General features: G+C 42.8%; 2 protein-coding genes across 2 annotated transcripts in view; one reads left to right on the plus strand and one right to left on the minus strand.

Annotated features, from left to right (window-relative positions):
* The window catches only part of NOTUM (notum pectinacetylesterase homolog (Drosophila)), a 13,403-nt gene extending 10,627 nt beyond the window's left edge, over positions 1–2,776 (minus strand). Inside the window, exons 1-2 of the mRNA XM_010008694.1 lie at positions 2,649–2,776; positions 1,738–1,850 (exon numbers count right to left, since the gene is read on the minus strand). Coding sequence (XP_010006996.1) covers positions 1,738–1,850; positions 2,649–2,776 — 241 coding nt within the window. The remainder of the gene's footprint in view (positions 1–1,737; positions 1,851–2,648) is intronic.
* Positions 2,777–3,186: 410 nt separating this feature from the next.
* ASPSCR1 (alveolar soft part sarcoma chromosome region, candidate 1) overlaps positions 3,187–16,961 on the plus strand; it is a 33,111-nt gene continuing 19,336 nt past the window's right edge. The window contains 5 exon segments of the mRNA XM_010008643.1: positions 3,187–3,225; positions 6,997–7,097; positions 11,367–11,424; positions 12,203–12,276; positions 13,002–13,440. Coding sequence (XP_010006945.1) covers positions 3,187–3,225; positions 6,997–7,097; positions 11,367–11,424; positions 12,203–12,276; positions 13,002–13,440 — 711 coding nt within the window.

The following is a 16,961-nucleotide window of genomic DNA, read 5'->3' on the forward strand; positions in this document are numbered from 1 at the left end:
GGCTCAATGAAACCCAAAGCATAGCTTTTAAAATTGAATTGTTGCTCTACCTCAGCAGCTGAATAATCATTGGTGTTAACATAACAATTTTAATAGTCTCTTCTTCTTCATACCTTCTGTCAAGGTATTGCTTAGTAGGACAGGATGCCTTGATAATCGTGATATAGGTAACATGATTATATTCAGTAAGTTCCACAGCTGCTTTGCTAAAATAGTGAAAGAAAAAAAATAAGTGTCCACAGACAACTTACAGGATGTTGACATATGATTGAAAGTCACTGAGCTGATGTGAACTGACAAGTTACTAATCAGCTGTTCTGAGGTAACTGGCTGTATGTATACACCTTGTCCATCCCCACTCTGAAAGTAAAATAAATTGACTTAAACCATCTGAATGTGTTTAGGAATTACAGATGTGGGCTGAGATGCCAGTATCCTGAACACTGTGCCTGTACACGTGGTATGACAATGATACTTTCCAATGGAATGGAAAGGACAAACATAAAGACATTCGTGTTATTTTTAAATTATGCATTATATACTAGAGCATCCTTTATTACTGTGCCTTATTGAGCACTTACGGTGTTGGGTGGACCCCAGAATCCACATACATAATCTCTCTCCATCATTGAAATTCCCATCCTCTCTTTTTCATGCAATCAGAGAATGGTTTGGGTTGGAAGGGACCTTAAAGATCATCTGGTCCCAGCCCCCTTGTCACGGGCAGGGACACCTTCAAGATTGCACCAGCCTCCCTTGTACACTCCCAAGGATGGGACACCCACAGATTCTCTGGACAACCTGGGCTGATGCCTGACCACCCTCAAAAGAAGGAGCTTCTTCATATCTCATATAAGCTGTTAGCCCTCATCCCATCACTCCCTGCCCTTGTCAAAGTCCCTCCCCAGCTTTCCTGGAGCCCCTTCGAGTACAGGAGGGCAGCTCCAACCTCTCCCTGGAGCTGCCTTCTTTTTCTTCCTTCTCTCACACAGCTGATATGGTAAAGACAATTAAGTGTTATCTTTTACAAAAGTGTCTTTCCTTAAAAGGATTTTTTCCCCTTATAAGCCAAGCAAAGCAGACATTTTTGTGGGCACTGGGGGTGGCAGTGGGGACTTAGACTTAACATATATGATAAATATAGAAGTAGAGAAAATATTTGGCATGTGGTAACAACTTAGGCTAAATAAATTCCAGTGGTTACCCAAACAAAAAGGTTTTTTTATGATAGCAAACAAAACAGGCTGTAGTTCAATCTCTGAGAACACATTTGATGCAGAAAAGGTGGTGCTGGGAGTGAAGGGGAAGCTCCTACATGAAATAAAGTATCCAGAAAATGTTGTGCCCTAAAATGTAAGATCATCTTGGTTCCCTAGCTGCAGGCATCACATCTGAATGGCTGAGTCTGCAAGACTAATCATGAGATGCCAAATCAACCTTTTTTTTTTTTTTTTTTTTCCCCAGAAGAAATGGCTTTTGGAGGCAGGAGATGCTCTAATTTGTCTTAGCACCGGTGTCCTGCTCGTGACACTCCATAGACGCCCATCTGACAATGGGAGCACAGTAAGTTGCTCCCCTCTTCTCTCTGGAAGTGATTGTTGCAATAGCTTTGATGTTTTGCCGAGTTCCTGTCCTGTACACCGAGCTATTTTCGGGGTCTCCAGTCACCGCCGCCCCTGCCTGGGGAAGAGGCAGGAGCTCAACCCCCGCAGCGGTTTCTTGCCCCAAGTTCGGCACCGAGCGCCCGGGCCGGCTGCGCTGTGCGCTCGGGTCTCTGCGGGCCCTCCCGGGCAGGGCCCGAGCACAACGAACGCCTTGTTTCCTCAGAGACCTGGTGGTTGATCCCAACGCTGGAAACCCAAGGGAGAGCACGACAAGCTGCCAGCTTTTCAGTGATTCAATTACCCTGCTCCACTACAGGTCTCCTACCTATGGGGAAGGCATATTTGAGATAGTCTAAGCCATATCTGACACAGTTACAGATCAAATAGTCTTGCAGTCAACCTTAATTTCACAAGCCAATCATGTTAGGCATGAATAACTTCATTTCAGCCTAATTTCAGAGTGACTTAAGTGTGAATATAGTATGCAGGGTATGACTTGGAAAAAGACTCTGCACCCAGAAGAACAGGTACAACAACATGAAGCTTTGGGCTTTTTTAAATTTTAGATATAATATAAAAAGATTCATAGTTCTGTGTTTTCAACAAGAAACAAGTGAGCTTTCAGGAAAAAATAGGGAAATAAGCCTTGGTAACCCCCTGAAATCAAAAGCATACCCTAAAGAAAAGCACAGTGATTCATGAGACAATCTTCATACACTAAGGGCGTTGGCAGAACACACAGGCATTTCATTATCTTTTACAATTCAGCATATCTCTGAAACAGCAGTTCTGCTTTCAGATATAAAAACGCTGTGGTAAAAATGTCTTCTAACATTTTCATATCCTGTGAAGACCTTTCAAACCAGTCCCTATTTCTGGTTCCTGTCAGGTAATGCATGAGGAACTTAGCCACAGTCATCCCTGTGGAGAGGGATCCACGAGCTATGGTTTAGATTCTTCTCCAGCAAAGTTATTTTGTTCAAATTAATTTCTCCCGATTTCCCTCTGCCAAGTTCCCTTCACTTTTGGGATCGGTGCCGTTACTGTGTCACTTTGATGAAGATGACCCTCCCCACACATGCCTCTGCCAGCTCGCAGGCTGGCAGGACAGACTCCTTCTCTTGCCTGGTACTTTCCCTCGGTACTTTTGCAGAGTAGAAGAGGTAATTCATCTTAAGTGTCAGTAAAAAAAGTACCATTTATTTAACAGTGAACACCAGGCTTGAATATATATGTAGTTGCTATTTATCTTTTAAAGCCTGAGGAGAAACGTATTTGAATATATTGTTTGTGAGCTTTACATGTTGCTGCTTTTTTAGCATGCAGAATAATTTTAGTTGCTATTTTTTAAATTACTGTATGTGCATTTTGTGTTCTATGGCCTCTAGTCAGCCTGCCAGGAATTCTCTTGCTCAATACTTGGACTTCGTATTGTTGCCAGTCCCTGAAGCAATCTGAAGGTGGTATGGGATGGTTCCTGGTGACTTCATGAGCTGTGTTCTTCTTTAGGTTTCAGAGGAGTGTGTTGGATCTCTCATTACAGTGGAGATTTGCCAGACTGCCCAACAATGCCAAGCTGGAGATGGTCCCAGTCTCTAGTAAAGCGGGAGCTGGAAACACGGTACGTTCATTGCATGGCGTGACCCAGTGCGTTCAGTTACCAGTTGTGCTGGAGTTCATCTGTTAAATCTGATTAGCAAGAGGATAGTTAGGCTTGGCCATTGCTGGAGTGGAAGACCAGTCTAAAGCTGGTTGAGGTGTGCTGGAAAATGGTAATTTAGCAGCTGGAGATCTTTGCTTGCAGCCAGTGTGATGGTGTAGTTCCAGCTGTGCTGGAAACAGGAAGATCTTTTGGGGACCTGAAAAACTGGTAGTCATGAATGTTTAGGAAGTTAAACATCACTGGTGACTTTGCTCAGCAGTTGAGCTACTTAGTTGTCTTCCCCAATTTCAGATGCTGTTGCCCACCTCTAAATTTTTGACTAAAATACTGAATTATTACAGGATTCTCTTTTGCTTTTTTCCCAGCATTCCTTTTCACTGTGTGGTCACACAGCTTTGGAATGTTTTGTTGTGTGTGCTGTGTTCAGCAGTTGCCAAATGTCCCTATTCAGTGTAATTTGCAAAGAGCTTATTGATGCCCTGTATTGTAGGAATTGTCACCTTTAGGAGATTTATAAACATCTTTTGTGTATATCATGATAACAACTGGAGATAGACTTTTTAAAACAATGCATAGGTGTTAATGAGTGTAAATGTGGTAAAACTAGTGTATCATCTTACTTCATTAGCCTGGGAATTAAAACTGCCCTATCACTAGCAGTCATCTCTCCTTACTGACTTCCTCATATAGATATTCTCAATTTTTGTGAAAGCTTTAATTTTATTAGTGCTAAGCTCTTAATGTCTGTCTGCCCATTTGTGTTAGAGGTATTTTTTGTCACAAAGATAAACTAATACCTACATTGAAAAGTGAACTTTGTAGTGGGGGTGAATTTGGAATCTGCTCTAGTTCACTGTGGGTGTGCAGCGTAGCTTTGGGGGTCCCTGAGGTCCATGTTTTTCTCTAAAATCTCCATGTGCTTTGTTTTGACACTGATATTTTCTTTCTGACTTTGGTAGAAAGAAGTTTGTGCCCCAAGTGATGTATTTAGTTAAAAAAACCAACAAAACTACAACAACCCACAAGCTAAGCATCTACTAGCATCTACTTACAACTATCGGTTTAAAAAACTCAGGATGACATGTAGTTCCAGAGGAGAGTGGTGTTAAAATGGTGCAGTGGTGACTTTATGTGATGTTTGCATCCAGTTTAGGAGGTATTGTACTGGAGGAAAACAGTTACTTTGTTTTGCCTTTTCCAAGAAGATACATGGAGCCTATCATAAAGGGTGAGAAGGACTGTGTACTGGAGGAGAGGAGTTTAACAGGGAACCATTACTTTAGATCACAGAAGAGAAGAGCTAGCAAATGTTGAAGTTGTAACTGTTGTATTTGACAGGAGAGTCTACAGAAGTGGGGCTTCCCTTGGAGTGCTCATAGCTGTTTTGTGGAGTTGAGACAACAGAGCAGATTGGCTTGTGAAGGGGGCAGCCTAGACAGAGTTGCTGTCTCATAAACTAAGAGCAGAGATTTCACTTTGAAGGATTATACAGACAGTATAAAAACAATACTTCGTGCAGAGCAATTTACCAAAAGAATTCCCTGCCATGGGGAACTGGTGTCAAATACTGCAGGAAGTTTAAAACAGCTGGATAGTTGTGACTAGAACTGACACAAGCATTATGCCCAAATATAGGGGAGCTGAGATGTGGGCTCAGTCACGCAGGCTGGCTGCTGTAATGTTGGGCTGAATTTGGTTCTGTGCCTTTTGTTATTTCTCTTTCATTGAGAGAATATGCATGGAAGTGGGTGCTCTTTCCTGGGGTGCATTGGTAGCAGTTACCTGTAGCCACAGAACACAGGTTTTGATAAATCATGAGTTTGATCAGCAAATCTGATATTTAAAAAAATAGAATGCTTTTGAATTTGCCTTCACATGTGAAAACTATTGATTCTTGCAAGACAGTTTTTCAGTGAAGAGTTGAACAAATGCCCCTTGTGATGGCAGGTGATCTAGGGTTACCACCAGTACAACTGAAGTTGTTAGTCTTTTGTTCATATGTTTGTAAACTCAGAAGATAGTTGTCACTGGTCTTGCTGATATTTTATAGAGAGCCTGGGATTTAAAAAAATATTTTTCTAATTGACTGAACAGGAGTTTCGTGACATGCTTAGCTTTGAACCATTGCCCAAAAACTGATGCAACTGGTAGTCTGAGTTTCTGGGCTGGATTCTTATAGAATGGTGATGTCAGCTGTCATCACTCTGCTGTAGCTGAGAATAATCTAAGGCTTGTTTCCAGCACAGGAGAAACCAGGAGGCTGTGTTAGTGGTCGGATGAAACGACTTAGTTCTGTTGGCTAGTTGTTGATGATGCCACTGTTTCCTTTGTGTAGAAAAATTCCTGTCTCCAGCAGATCACAACTTGCAGTCCTGAAAGGACTGGTAGGAGCCAAGGCAGATGACAAACACATTTCTTCAGGGAAATCACAGCTGATTGCTAGAGTGTGTGGTGTATGTTTTTTCCTATTTCTCTCCCTTCCCCCTTGTGCTCTCACACATATCACACACAGAGAGGATCACTGAGATGGTTGGTAGGACACATCAAAACACAGAATTAAAGAAAACCTCTGTCCGTGTCCCAGGTTTATGTCCTTCTTGGACTTCTGAGTAATGCCAGTTTCTGTGGCCTTCAGGAAACTTGTAGATCACTAGAGATACCAGGAGCTATCTAATAGGACTTTTTTTTTTTTTCTTGTCTTCTTAGACAAGTGTAATAATTGGGAAAACTTAGGAGTTGGACATTTTGAAAAAGAAGGCTGAATATTGTGTGAAAGGTAAAGATAACACCTGCAGTGCTCTGCACTTCTCCATCTCTTGGTCAGCTGCTAGATTTTTCCGTTGGGACCTCAGGAGTTTTAAGTTCTTCAGGACTGTCCTTAGAGTGTGGGATTTTATTTTTTTTTTTCGTAGCATTCTCTGAAGAATATGTAAGTTCTGCGTGAGCACTTGCTAATGAATGTGGATGTTCATATTCCAGGCTGGAAATGACCTGTTAGAACGGCAGTTATCTGTCCTTTCCCTTTTTCTGCACGTGTTTGAGAACTGGATAGCTGAATGTCCAGAATTAGGTTTGAGAATTATTTTTTTTTTAATTAATTCACTCTAAAATTGTATGTCAAAATGTTGTGGTTGCGTGTGAGTTGCAAATCACACATGTAGTCTTTTTGTGCTGATAATAGTTGGTTAGGTCTTCAGTGGCTCAAGGATAGATTTGGGCTGTTCTCATTGCTCCTCTGTGGATGTGCAGAGATATGGTTTGTTCTGGAGATTGATGCTGGAGGAGCCAGAGCTCTGGGTGGGGTTTCAGCGTGTGCAACTAATCAGTCCTGCCTGGGCTACTGGAAACCATTTTGTATAGCTGTAAGGACCCTTGCTGTAAAGTTTTGGCTAGCGTGAAACACAAAAACATCTGAGTTGCTCATGATGACACAGTATTTAGGACTTCACCTCTATATGTTTCGAATCAGGATATGGCAGGGAAGAGAGGCCCAAGAAGCTGGTTAATGTTCAAGGATCGACTCCTCCACACTACAGAGCTGTCCCTTCCCACAAATCAGGAGTGTTTGCCAGGTAGAAATGCCACGGTGTCTGCATGGATGAACAAGGAGCTCCTGGCCAAACTCAGACACAAAATGGAAGCATACAGAGAGCGAAAGCGGGGATGGGCAACCCAGGAAAGACAGTTCTCATTCAGGTATCAGGTGAATTTGGTGTATTTTTCCTTTAGGTTCGGATCGCGCTGCAGTTAGATGATGGCTCCCGTTTGCAAGACACCTTTCTCTGCCAGCAGACCTTGTGGGAACTTCTCAACCATTTTGCAAAGATCAGGTGAGCAGTGCAGTGAGAGGACACTTGTTTGGATGGATCTCTGCATGACAGTAGAAGCTGTAGTTAAAGTGATCCAGCTAAATCCTGCAAATTTTTAGGACTTGCATTTATTTGACTGTTTTGTATTCCTTTACAATACAGACACTTCTATTCCTCTTTCACATTTGATGCTCCATAGTTTCATTATTATTTTTTACTCCTGGAGAAGGACTCTTATGCCTCTGGTTCAGGGCATAAACTGGCAACAACCTGCTCAGACTAGGAAGAAACACTGCTTGGTTATATTGCCGCACCTGGCTTCTACACAAAGGTGTTTCAAGTCAAGTCACTGCCACAGTTGAGATGGCAGCCTAGATTATCTTGATCACCAGTGCTTCTGTGCTGGTTCCACCTGGTGGAGGGGGTTTTTAAGCAAGTTGCTCTTGCTTTTGAGGCTTGCAGTTGTGCAGATTCTTTAAGCAGATCTGGAGCTCTCAGCAGGCTAATGTGGAATCTTCAGAAGACTGATTAGATACTATTTACATGAAAGGACTGCTGGTCCTATATTTATTGAATATAGATATGGGTTCTTTAGTCTACGTTAAGTGCTTTCATCTAAACTTTTGACTTAAAAATACTGTACTGCTTTGAAATGTCAAGCTAATAAACTGTTTTCCAAAGACAGTTCCTTTATTTTTGTCATGGCTTGGAAGCTAAAGCCTGTAAGCTGTCTCAGCTGTTCTCTTCTGAACAGAATTTCCAGTTGTTGGTTTTTTTTCTACTGTAGTTGTCTTTACCTTTCTCTTGATAATTTTTTTGTTTTGTTTTTTTCAGATCCTGTATTTCTAGCTTGTTCTTTCTCTTATATTCCTCTCCTTCTGTTTGTTGCCTTGCTGCAATTGAATCTCTTGTTCATCTGTATAGATGGTACTGTGCAAATTACAGCTCTGTTAATTTCTCAAGCCAATTAAGTACTCGCCTAAAGAGACAGTAGCTTTCTGTGTCAAGACTTTTGAAATCTGTGAGGCTGTAGAGCTAGTTGTCATTAGTGAGGGTGGTTAGAATACAGTGATAGGATGCAAAATGATGGGTTGTCCCCTGTTAGCTGAGCCATAGTAAATGGCTGGTTATGGGTATGTGTTAGTACTAGACTAACATGGACTAGTGTAAATTACTTCAACTGAAGTTGGAAGTTGCTTGTTCCACTCTGCAGTGGAAGTGGCCTGAGCCATGTGGGCCCAGGGCTGGGCTGGCTGATGGTACCTCATGGAGTTGGGGCTGTACAGCTGAACTGGGTGACTGGACCTGCTCCAGAGCCCTTTCTGGGGGAAAGGAGCTAGTTCTTCCAGCCTCCCACTGATGTGCTGATAGTTTTCTGCTGGTTCAGCTACCTGACAGGCCCAGGACAATATCAGAGGAGTGACTGGTGCTGGCCCAAAGCAGGGAGTTCAGATTGGGGCATCTCCTGTGTAGCAGCCTGGGACTGAACAGCAGGTGCTCACTTCCTGCCCTCTGTACCTCCCCTCCTAGTCTGTGTGCAGCTTTATGGGGAATTGGCTTAATTAACTGGTTGAGCTGAAAAACAGTATTTTCCAAAAAAACCCTACATTATCTTCCAGGTAGGTGAGTTTCCTAACCCAGTTAAGGGTTTGTATGACAGGTAATACAGCATGTCTAGAAACAAGGATCCACAAGCGGAAGCAGCAGATGGGTAGAAGTGACATTTGTCAAGTTTGTACTCAATGTTTGTATCATTAAACCATAGTTTGAGGAAGTGCTTGAGGTAGTCTAGTGACTCTAAAGTGATACAAATGAGTCTTGCTTGTCATTCTCTTTTAATCTTTAATGGCTAGGGGGGAACAGGTCTACACTGTCGCTTTTACTCTTGAGTCAAAAGGGACAGTCTTCATATATATGCTGGAGGGAAAAGAATTGTTTTTCTTTTGATGAAGGGGAGAGACAAGGAAATCCAGATATGATTTTACTGGGTGTTTTAAGGCCCCTCTACCTTATTTACATTTTGCCCTCTTGGAGGAGAAGAGTGGCTGTTGTAGTTTAGGAACTGGGGGACTGGTGGGGGTGATAATTATGGATGGTGACAAACAGCTTTTGTGTGGCTTTCTTGTACATTGTTTGGTTATTTCTCTGGTTTAAATTTTGAGCTTTTTATATAATTTTGCTCCTTTGGAGTGGTTTCTTTTGTTACAGGTTATTGTAGTACTAATAGTTAACATACATTTCAGATTTTAACTGCTACACTGTGCTAAGCATTATTAACTTCAGTTCATAAGACACAACTCTACTTTCGTGCTCTCCGGAAGCTGAGCTCAGATGTTTGGGTGGACTTCGCAAACTTTTGGTTAAGTTCAACAAGCAGCAATGATGTTGTGTGTGACTTAATCACGAAACAGGCTGGACGTCCAGCCATCTGTATAGATTTCATGGGCTGTGTTGCTTTTCAGTATCCACTGACTCAGTTGACTAACTAGTTAGCTAGTTGCTGACTTGCTGAATCCTTCCTTTGACTTTCCAACTGGAAACCTTTTCCTGGAATGCTCAGCTGTTCTAAGTGCGTGAGGGGAAGTATTCTAAATCCACTGGAATTTCCCTCGGGTTTCCAGTGTCCATCTTGGCTAATTGGGTCTGGAGAAGGTCTGGAAGCTATTGTAAGGCTGCTCCTCCTCTCAGCGCGCGGCAGCCCTTGCACAAGATGTTTACAGGCCCTGTCAGATCACTACATGAAGGAATCTAATCTGCTTGCCTTCCCCTTCTGAAGAGCAGCACATCAAAGAAATGACAATGTGTTTGATGTGTGTGCTTGCCTCAGTGAATACATGTCATGGATTAGCAGCAGCTGGAGGAGGAGCCTGCTGGCTTCCAAGAGTTTCACAAAAACAAGTCTCGGGGCATCTTTCCATGGAGGCTGTTCTGCAGAGACTGGCTGAGGGCACTCTTTTAGTGTCAGCATTGGGAGAATGGTACCTTTTCTGTCTCCCAGTCTTGCCTGTCTGGCAGCTTCGGCAGCTTTGTAGACTGTTTTAGATAGAAGCAATTGCAGCTTGGACAGTTGAAGGCAGTTTTAATGATGACTGTGACTCTTCTCTGCATTTGCGGTGTTGGTCGTGAAGTTCAGATGTTTTCCATACATTTTTAGAAGGCTCTTCAGTCCTAAAAGTTGCTTGGATTGAAGTGGAAAGCAGTTTTGGAAAGGTGAACAAAACTGTTATGAAAGCAAATCAGTTTGCTCCTTTATGAGTCTATATGGTGAGGATGTGTTCCATTGGGCCTTGGCTTTTCCCCTCCCGAATGGTGATCATCCACCTTTTCTTTCTTTTTTCCCCATTAAGAACACCCTGTTATAAGCTTTTCCATGTGTCCTTTCTTTTCAAGTTGCATGGTCTTGGATGGATGAGAACTGAGACTTGCTCTGACAGGCAGTGATTGCCTTTTCTCCATCCATCTTCTGTGTTTGATCAACTGAATAAAGCTTCTTTTCTACTGAATGCCTCAGATATTGCCTATCTAGAGGGAAATGGGAACATCTGGCTGGTTTTTTCCCTTTCTCTATGCTAATAGTCCTTCACTTAGGGCTTCCTCTGCAGATGGCCTGCCAGTGATTTGCATAATTTCTGATGTGTCCTGCCTCACTGGTATGCTTAAGTGTGGATTAATCTTCACTTTGTCTACTGCAGCAGCCTTTTCCTTGGCTTTGTTTTGTCCTTGAGCTCCAGAATCTCCAAGCTTCTGGTGTTTCTTTTTTTCATATTTTTTTTTTTCTTCTTAATCTGTCTCATACTAAGACAGGCAGTTTTTTTCTCCTCAGATTATTTGCTTTAGAGCCATATTTCACTGTGTTTGTTGCTATGCATGCATGGAAAGAAGCTGACCTGTCCCCAAATAAAGGACAGTCTAAACTGTAATAAACAATTGAACTGAGATAAGAGATTAAAAAGAAGTATTATGAAGTCACATTCCAGATCAGGTACTGAAGCACATGAATAATGATGTGCTCAAATTTTTTAGTAAGATCAACTATTTTCAGAATTAACTTTAATTATTTCTCCTTTGATTTTAAACCCTCAAAGCTGTTTTAAAGGAACAGTGGATTCTTTGGAGCAAATTCTTAACCTCTTCTCTAGTACTGACTCAGTGAACTGTGTAATAGTTGTTGCTGGAAGAACATGGAAGCGAGAGTTGCTAGCTCATTTCACTTCTTGCTATTGCTGTACATTGGTTTTGGAAGGGATAGATAATTCTACAGATGCTGCACTATTTTTCTCTTCATTGCAGGGAGTTTATGGAACAGCATGGTGAATTCTCTCCAGTCTGTGTTTACATGCGAGATGAGGTAAGTCAGCAGTGTCTTCTTAACTCTGTTCTGTCCCTAAAAAATAAGAAAAACTCAGCTCTGCTTTCCAACCTGTAAAGTGTTTCTTTTGAACTTTCTTGAGAGGGGAAGTAGAAAAATGTTGGTCTTTTCAAAGCATGATGTGTCTGTATGGAAAAAAGCTCTCTTGGAATATAACCCTGGGCCGTTTAGACCTCTGAGCCCATAAAATGAGCTCAATGACCTGTTTGTGTTTTTCTTTCCAACTTCTTTTAAAGCTTGAGTCAAAACAGTGGTTTCATTTTAATAAATATTTGCTTTTCTCTGTGTTTTGATCTTTTGCTATTAATGTTTTGTTTAATATTTTGTATGTGTGTATTATGGAATTTGTTCTCCCTGGCTGTCCCCTTCACTTCCCACTGACCTCTGTGGACAGATCATCTTTATTCTGGAACAGGTCATTACATGCAGAAGGGAGGGGGATGTAATTAAATCTGCTGTCTGTCAGTTCTGAGGTGGTGCCTGTGATTTAACTTCTGTGATAAAAATAATGCTCTGCCAAGGTCAGATCTGATCTGTTTGTGTGTATGGGATGGGAATATATGTAGGTCATCTTCCCTTGAGGTCCTTTAGTAGGCAGTGAATTTGGTGAAGCAGTACGGGTGAAAACAGGTCTCATTTACATCTGCAGAAAGAAGCTGGCTTTGGTGCTGTGTAGTGTTTGTTTTGATAGAGGCTTCTTTCAAAAAAGATGCTCTCCCAGGTAGGCAGTTGCCATCATTACTTTCCTCCATTGCAGGTATCAGGAAGAGATGCCCTAGAGAAGACCACACTGAAGTCTCTTGGCTTAACAGGGGGCAGTGCCATCATCAGGTTGGGAGAAGCAAAGTCTGGATTCTTTATTTTTCCACTCTGGTGATGAATTTTTTATTTCAAATACCGAAAATAAAATTTAAAAAGCCCAGAAAAAGTTCAAAAAGACAAATGTCACAGCACTTGGTAGTTATTGCACTTGCCTGTTCATCTGAAACTGCTGCCCAGATGTGCTTCCCACAGCTGCAGATGTTGGCATTGCAGATTAAAGGGGCTTCTTTGCCGCTTTTTTTTTTTTTTTTTCTCTTTGTTTTCATGAGCGAAGCAGTTCAAAGTCAAAAGTCGCTCTGAGGGAACGATCCTCTGCCTCTTTAAACTCCCAGTGCCCGCAGTGCCTCCTGCAGACAGTTTGGGAGGGTGAGGTGGGGGACAATGACAATCTTTCCATGATGTTCAAGCCAGTTCTTTGCAGTACATGCAGAAGGCCAGAGTTACTAGAAGCTGTGCTTTACAACCCACTGCTGTTTCTTCCCTGGAAGGCAGTTTTCTTCCTGTGGAGTGGGTAGTTCCTGTTCTGTTTTTTTTTTTTTGCACAACCCCCCACCCCTAACTTCAGAGTAATTTGAGCTTGTTCTTTTTGAGTGCCTAGAAGAAGCAGATAATTAAATTAGGGGTATATTTGAATCTAGCTGTCCTTTTTGTGTCATGTTCATGTTGAGAATGGGGAGGGCAGTACTGTTAGGATAAATTATTTTGTTTTTATTCCTTTTGGTGTCGTCTTTAAGAGTTGTCATGAGGAAATGCAGTTCATCTGGTCAGGAAGAAGCTGTGGGTGCCACGGTACAGTCTAATGAGCTGACAGTGAGGCCAGGCTCTACTGGAGGAGCAGTGGATGTGCCCCTACCTCAAGCAAACACATTCCCAAAGGACTTGGACCACAGGGATGTGGCCATGCCTTTAAACAGCTGCGCAGACAAGCAAGACTTGATTAGAGAATCTGATGCCAGCTCAGAGGAGCAGTGGCCTTCCCCACAGCCTGAGTCTACCCCATTTGTCCCTTTTTCTGGAGATGGACGGTGTCTGGTGGACTCCTCCATAGCTGCACCGTCTCTTGGGTCAGGTTTGCCATCTTCAAAGCTGCCAACAACTTTTTCCAGCCCTGGAGGCCCTTCTAAGCCAAAGAAGTCTAAGAACAGCCAAGAACTGCAAAAGGAGCAAGATCAGGTAAGAAAAAAATTGTTTGCAATTAGGGCTTTTTTTTATCCTCCATTGCCTGAGATTGAGCTCCTATTAGTAGAAAGATCTTTCTGTTTTCAAGAATTGTTCCCCATAATACAGGGTTAGGTGCCTTGGTGTAATACACTTCTGCCAAGAGTTCAGTAAGGAAGTGTTGAATTTTGGACAATTTAATACAGGAAATATAAAGGATGGGAATTCAAGTATTTACTGTCCAGAGGCAAGCAAAGCTTTGAACCTTGAGGTATCCTTAACAAATAATTATAGTGGAGGCAACACAACTACAGTAAAAGCACAGTCCAGAAGAGCCTCAATCTCTGTGCTTCAGATTCCATGCAGATTTCATTAACAAATGCTCACTTTGTCACCTGAGCCCTGGGTACTAGTCTGTATTTTAAAAATCACTATTTGCTGTGTAGTTTTGCTAAAGATGAGCAGAGTTTAGTCAGACTTGGGTTGTGCAACACCCTGAAGGTGCTCAGTGCTTGTTGTAATTGACTTACCTCCCAGGGCACACAAAAGGTATAAGCTTGGTACAGTTTTACATACGGAAAGGGAGAACTTTTCTAATTTGTTGTAGAAGCAGAAGTGGTCTGAATATTTGTTGTAACTTGATCCCATGACTTCAAAGATCTGAGAAGACTGGCAGAGTTTCTAACTCTTAGGTTGCAAGGTGTGCTCAGATTTCTTCTCAGAGCCTCTCTGTGGAATGTGGACCTCCATAGTAAAGCTATTGTAAAAGCAGTATCTCATGCTGGTAGTTGTTAACATCTGCTTTCTCAAGAGTTCCTTCTGCCTGTAGTCACTCTGACTTGCAGTTTAACTCTTTTGGTGACATGTGGTAGATTGTCAGGAGTATAGATCTACAGCTACAGTTACATCTCCATGTGCTGATGGGGGAAATGGAACCCATGTTACCATTCTACTAGCCACAGCTTAATGGGAAGTTGTGCTGTTGGGCACAGAGCTGAGCAGCAGCAGCCTAAGGACTCCCATGATCCGGCATCTTCCTCAGAATTGCAGTCCAGTTCATACTACTCACAGGCACTTCTGGAGCCAGTCTCCCTTCCAGCTTGAGAGCAGCTTTGGAAGCAGCTGCAGATTCTGTTGGGGGGGTTCTCCCCTCGTGTTAAACAGCATGTGATTTTGACTGCTGCTTTCAAGCCCTTTGATCTCTGGTGCTTTTGCTGCTGATTGATTACATTTTGTTCCCTCCTCCATTCCTGCCATCCTCCGCTCTCCTTGCTTTCAGCAGCAAGAGCAGAGCAGGGATAGCCACATGGCATCTGCTTTTTGTCCCTTTTCAGTCCTGAGGAAAAAACCCAAAACAAAACAAATTATTTTTAAACATCAAAGGTCCATTTTTGTAAAAGAATCTTCCCATTAATGCTTTGCCTGTGTGTGGTTTTTGAAGCTGAAGAGAGAGGCTGGATAAAATCTGTGCCGGCGTCCCTTCGTTTTGTGGGCTAAAGATGGTTTACAGACAGCTGCATGCTGGCTTTGATGTCAGAACATTAATTATTAGAAGGTAACTTTACACCAGATTCCCCATGAGATTAGAGCTCCCTGAGGTGGTGGGGAGGAGTTGGCTCTCCAGGGAGAGCTTGCTGCTGCAGCAATCACAATAGCCACTACTTAACCTAAAATGAAATAGAAGTTTTCTTCAGCTTACCTACTTACTTGGGGTGGGGTGGCGACCACAGAGTGAACTGCTTTCTCCCTGACACTTGGTTGTACCATGTAGACTGCCCTGGTAGGCACTGCTGTGAATAGATGGCTTCAGCCTACTGGTGAGAAGTGCCTGGTGTCTCAGCTTTGGTAGTGGAGGTTGAGACTTCAAAGAATGAACCATAGTGCAGCATCTTTGGCTCCTGAAGGGTATTTCTGGTGCAAATCTGACAGCAAAATGCTCATGTTCCTTTTTTCTGGAGTTACCTAATGGAGAGTAGAAACTGCCACGTGGTGACCATTTGTTACTGCAGGAGATGGTTCCCTTTTGTCATGGTTGCAGAAGAGTCTGAATGTGTAGTAGACTGAGAAGTGAGTTGGTGTACCTGGCCATTTTCTTTCTGTAAGTCACTATGGGAAGGAAGTGTCTGAATTCTGCCTGTGCTTTCTCTGTGCAGGCAGTGCAGGTATCCTGCAAGGAATCACACAAGAGGAGGGCATTATAGCTGGGAAGTAGTGGATTTTGTATTGCAGCATGTAGGTAGTTCTTGTAGCTGGGGAATGGCTCTAGGAGATGTGTCTGTTTGAACGAAGATGCCTGGAAAGCAACACTTGGATGACAGTTTAACAGAGAGTGTTCTGGAGCGGTGAACATGCAGCAAGGAAGAGGGTGGGTTAGGACTGAGGTATATGTCAGCCTTCTGCTCTGGTGGTTCCTGATCTCTTGGCTGAGGTCTGTAGCTACTGCCATGGTTTTGACAGTGTCTGACGCTTTTTCCCTGTGGAATCGTGCTGTCTTAGGATTAGCTACACTGCTTGCTATACCCAATACTAAACTGTACGTTTAGGATTTGCTAGTGCAGACATTGAAATTCTCCCTGTTGTAGCCCAGTGCCCTTCACAGCTTGCCATACGATATTCCTTTGTTTTTTGGAAGGTCTGTTTTCAGTATGTGTGTGTTCAGAATGAAATGAAGCTTAAGCCTGTTTGAGGAGATTGAAGTATACCTGATTACTGTGGAGGCCTGATTAATTCTCCTTGGGCCTCTGACATTGATTTGACCTTATCAAACCAGCTGCAGGCAGCAGTTCAGACCATTGTACAACTAGCCTTTTGCAAGAGGGTGACTGGACACTTGGGATCTCTCCTACAGTGTTGGGCATTCCTCCCCCTGAGCCCCAGCAAAGCTGCAATCAGGCTCCTTCACCCGCTAGTTAGAGCTGACCCGGCTCAACTTTCTAAAAGTAGCCAAGGGTCCCACCCACACAACCTCACTCTTTTAATTTCTCAAATTACCCTTTAGTGCCCACAGGCAGAGTGAACATTGCCTTGTAATTTGTGTTGTCGCTTTTGACAATTGAGGAGACTCCTTCTGTTCCCCAGGGGCCTATGCCTGGGGGAAGGGAGCATGGATGGAACAGATGGAGGGAGGACTGGGCATTAAATAGGGTTGGAAAGAGTCTATGACTGAATAAGGGGAGAAGAAATGGGCACTGGGTTTGTTCATAGGACCTAAAGCTATGTTAGGCTGACAGCTGCCTGTAAAGAAATGCTGTGTTACCAGAGTTCTTGTTCTCGTGGTGCTCTTCAGTCATGGACAGGTTCCCCCTGCATCTCTTGTAGCCTGCAGTACACTGTTCAGTTTGTTTTCAGGCTTTGTGTGTTTACACATTTCTATGATTTAAAAAGTTTGAACTGCTCAAGAACCAGTAAGTATAAGTGCCTCTGGTGTGTTTGACTCTGGTAGTTTTATGTTCACATTCTGTGTGTGGTTTATGTTCACATTCTGACACAACTGTTGCTTTTGATGTAGGGGGTAGGAGCCAGTGTCTGACCTGTTC

This window comes from Chaetura pelagica, unplaced genomic scaffold, assembly GCF_000747805.2.
Source record: "Chaetura pelagica isolate M959 unplaced genomic scaffold, ChaPel_1.0 scaffold962, whole genome shotgun sequence".
Taxonomy (NCBI): Eukaryota; Metazoa; Chordata; class Aves; order Apodiformes; family Apodidae; genus Chaetura; species Chaetura pelagica.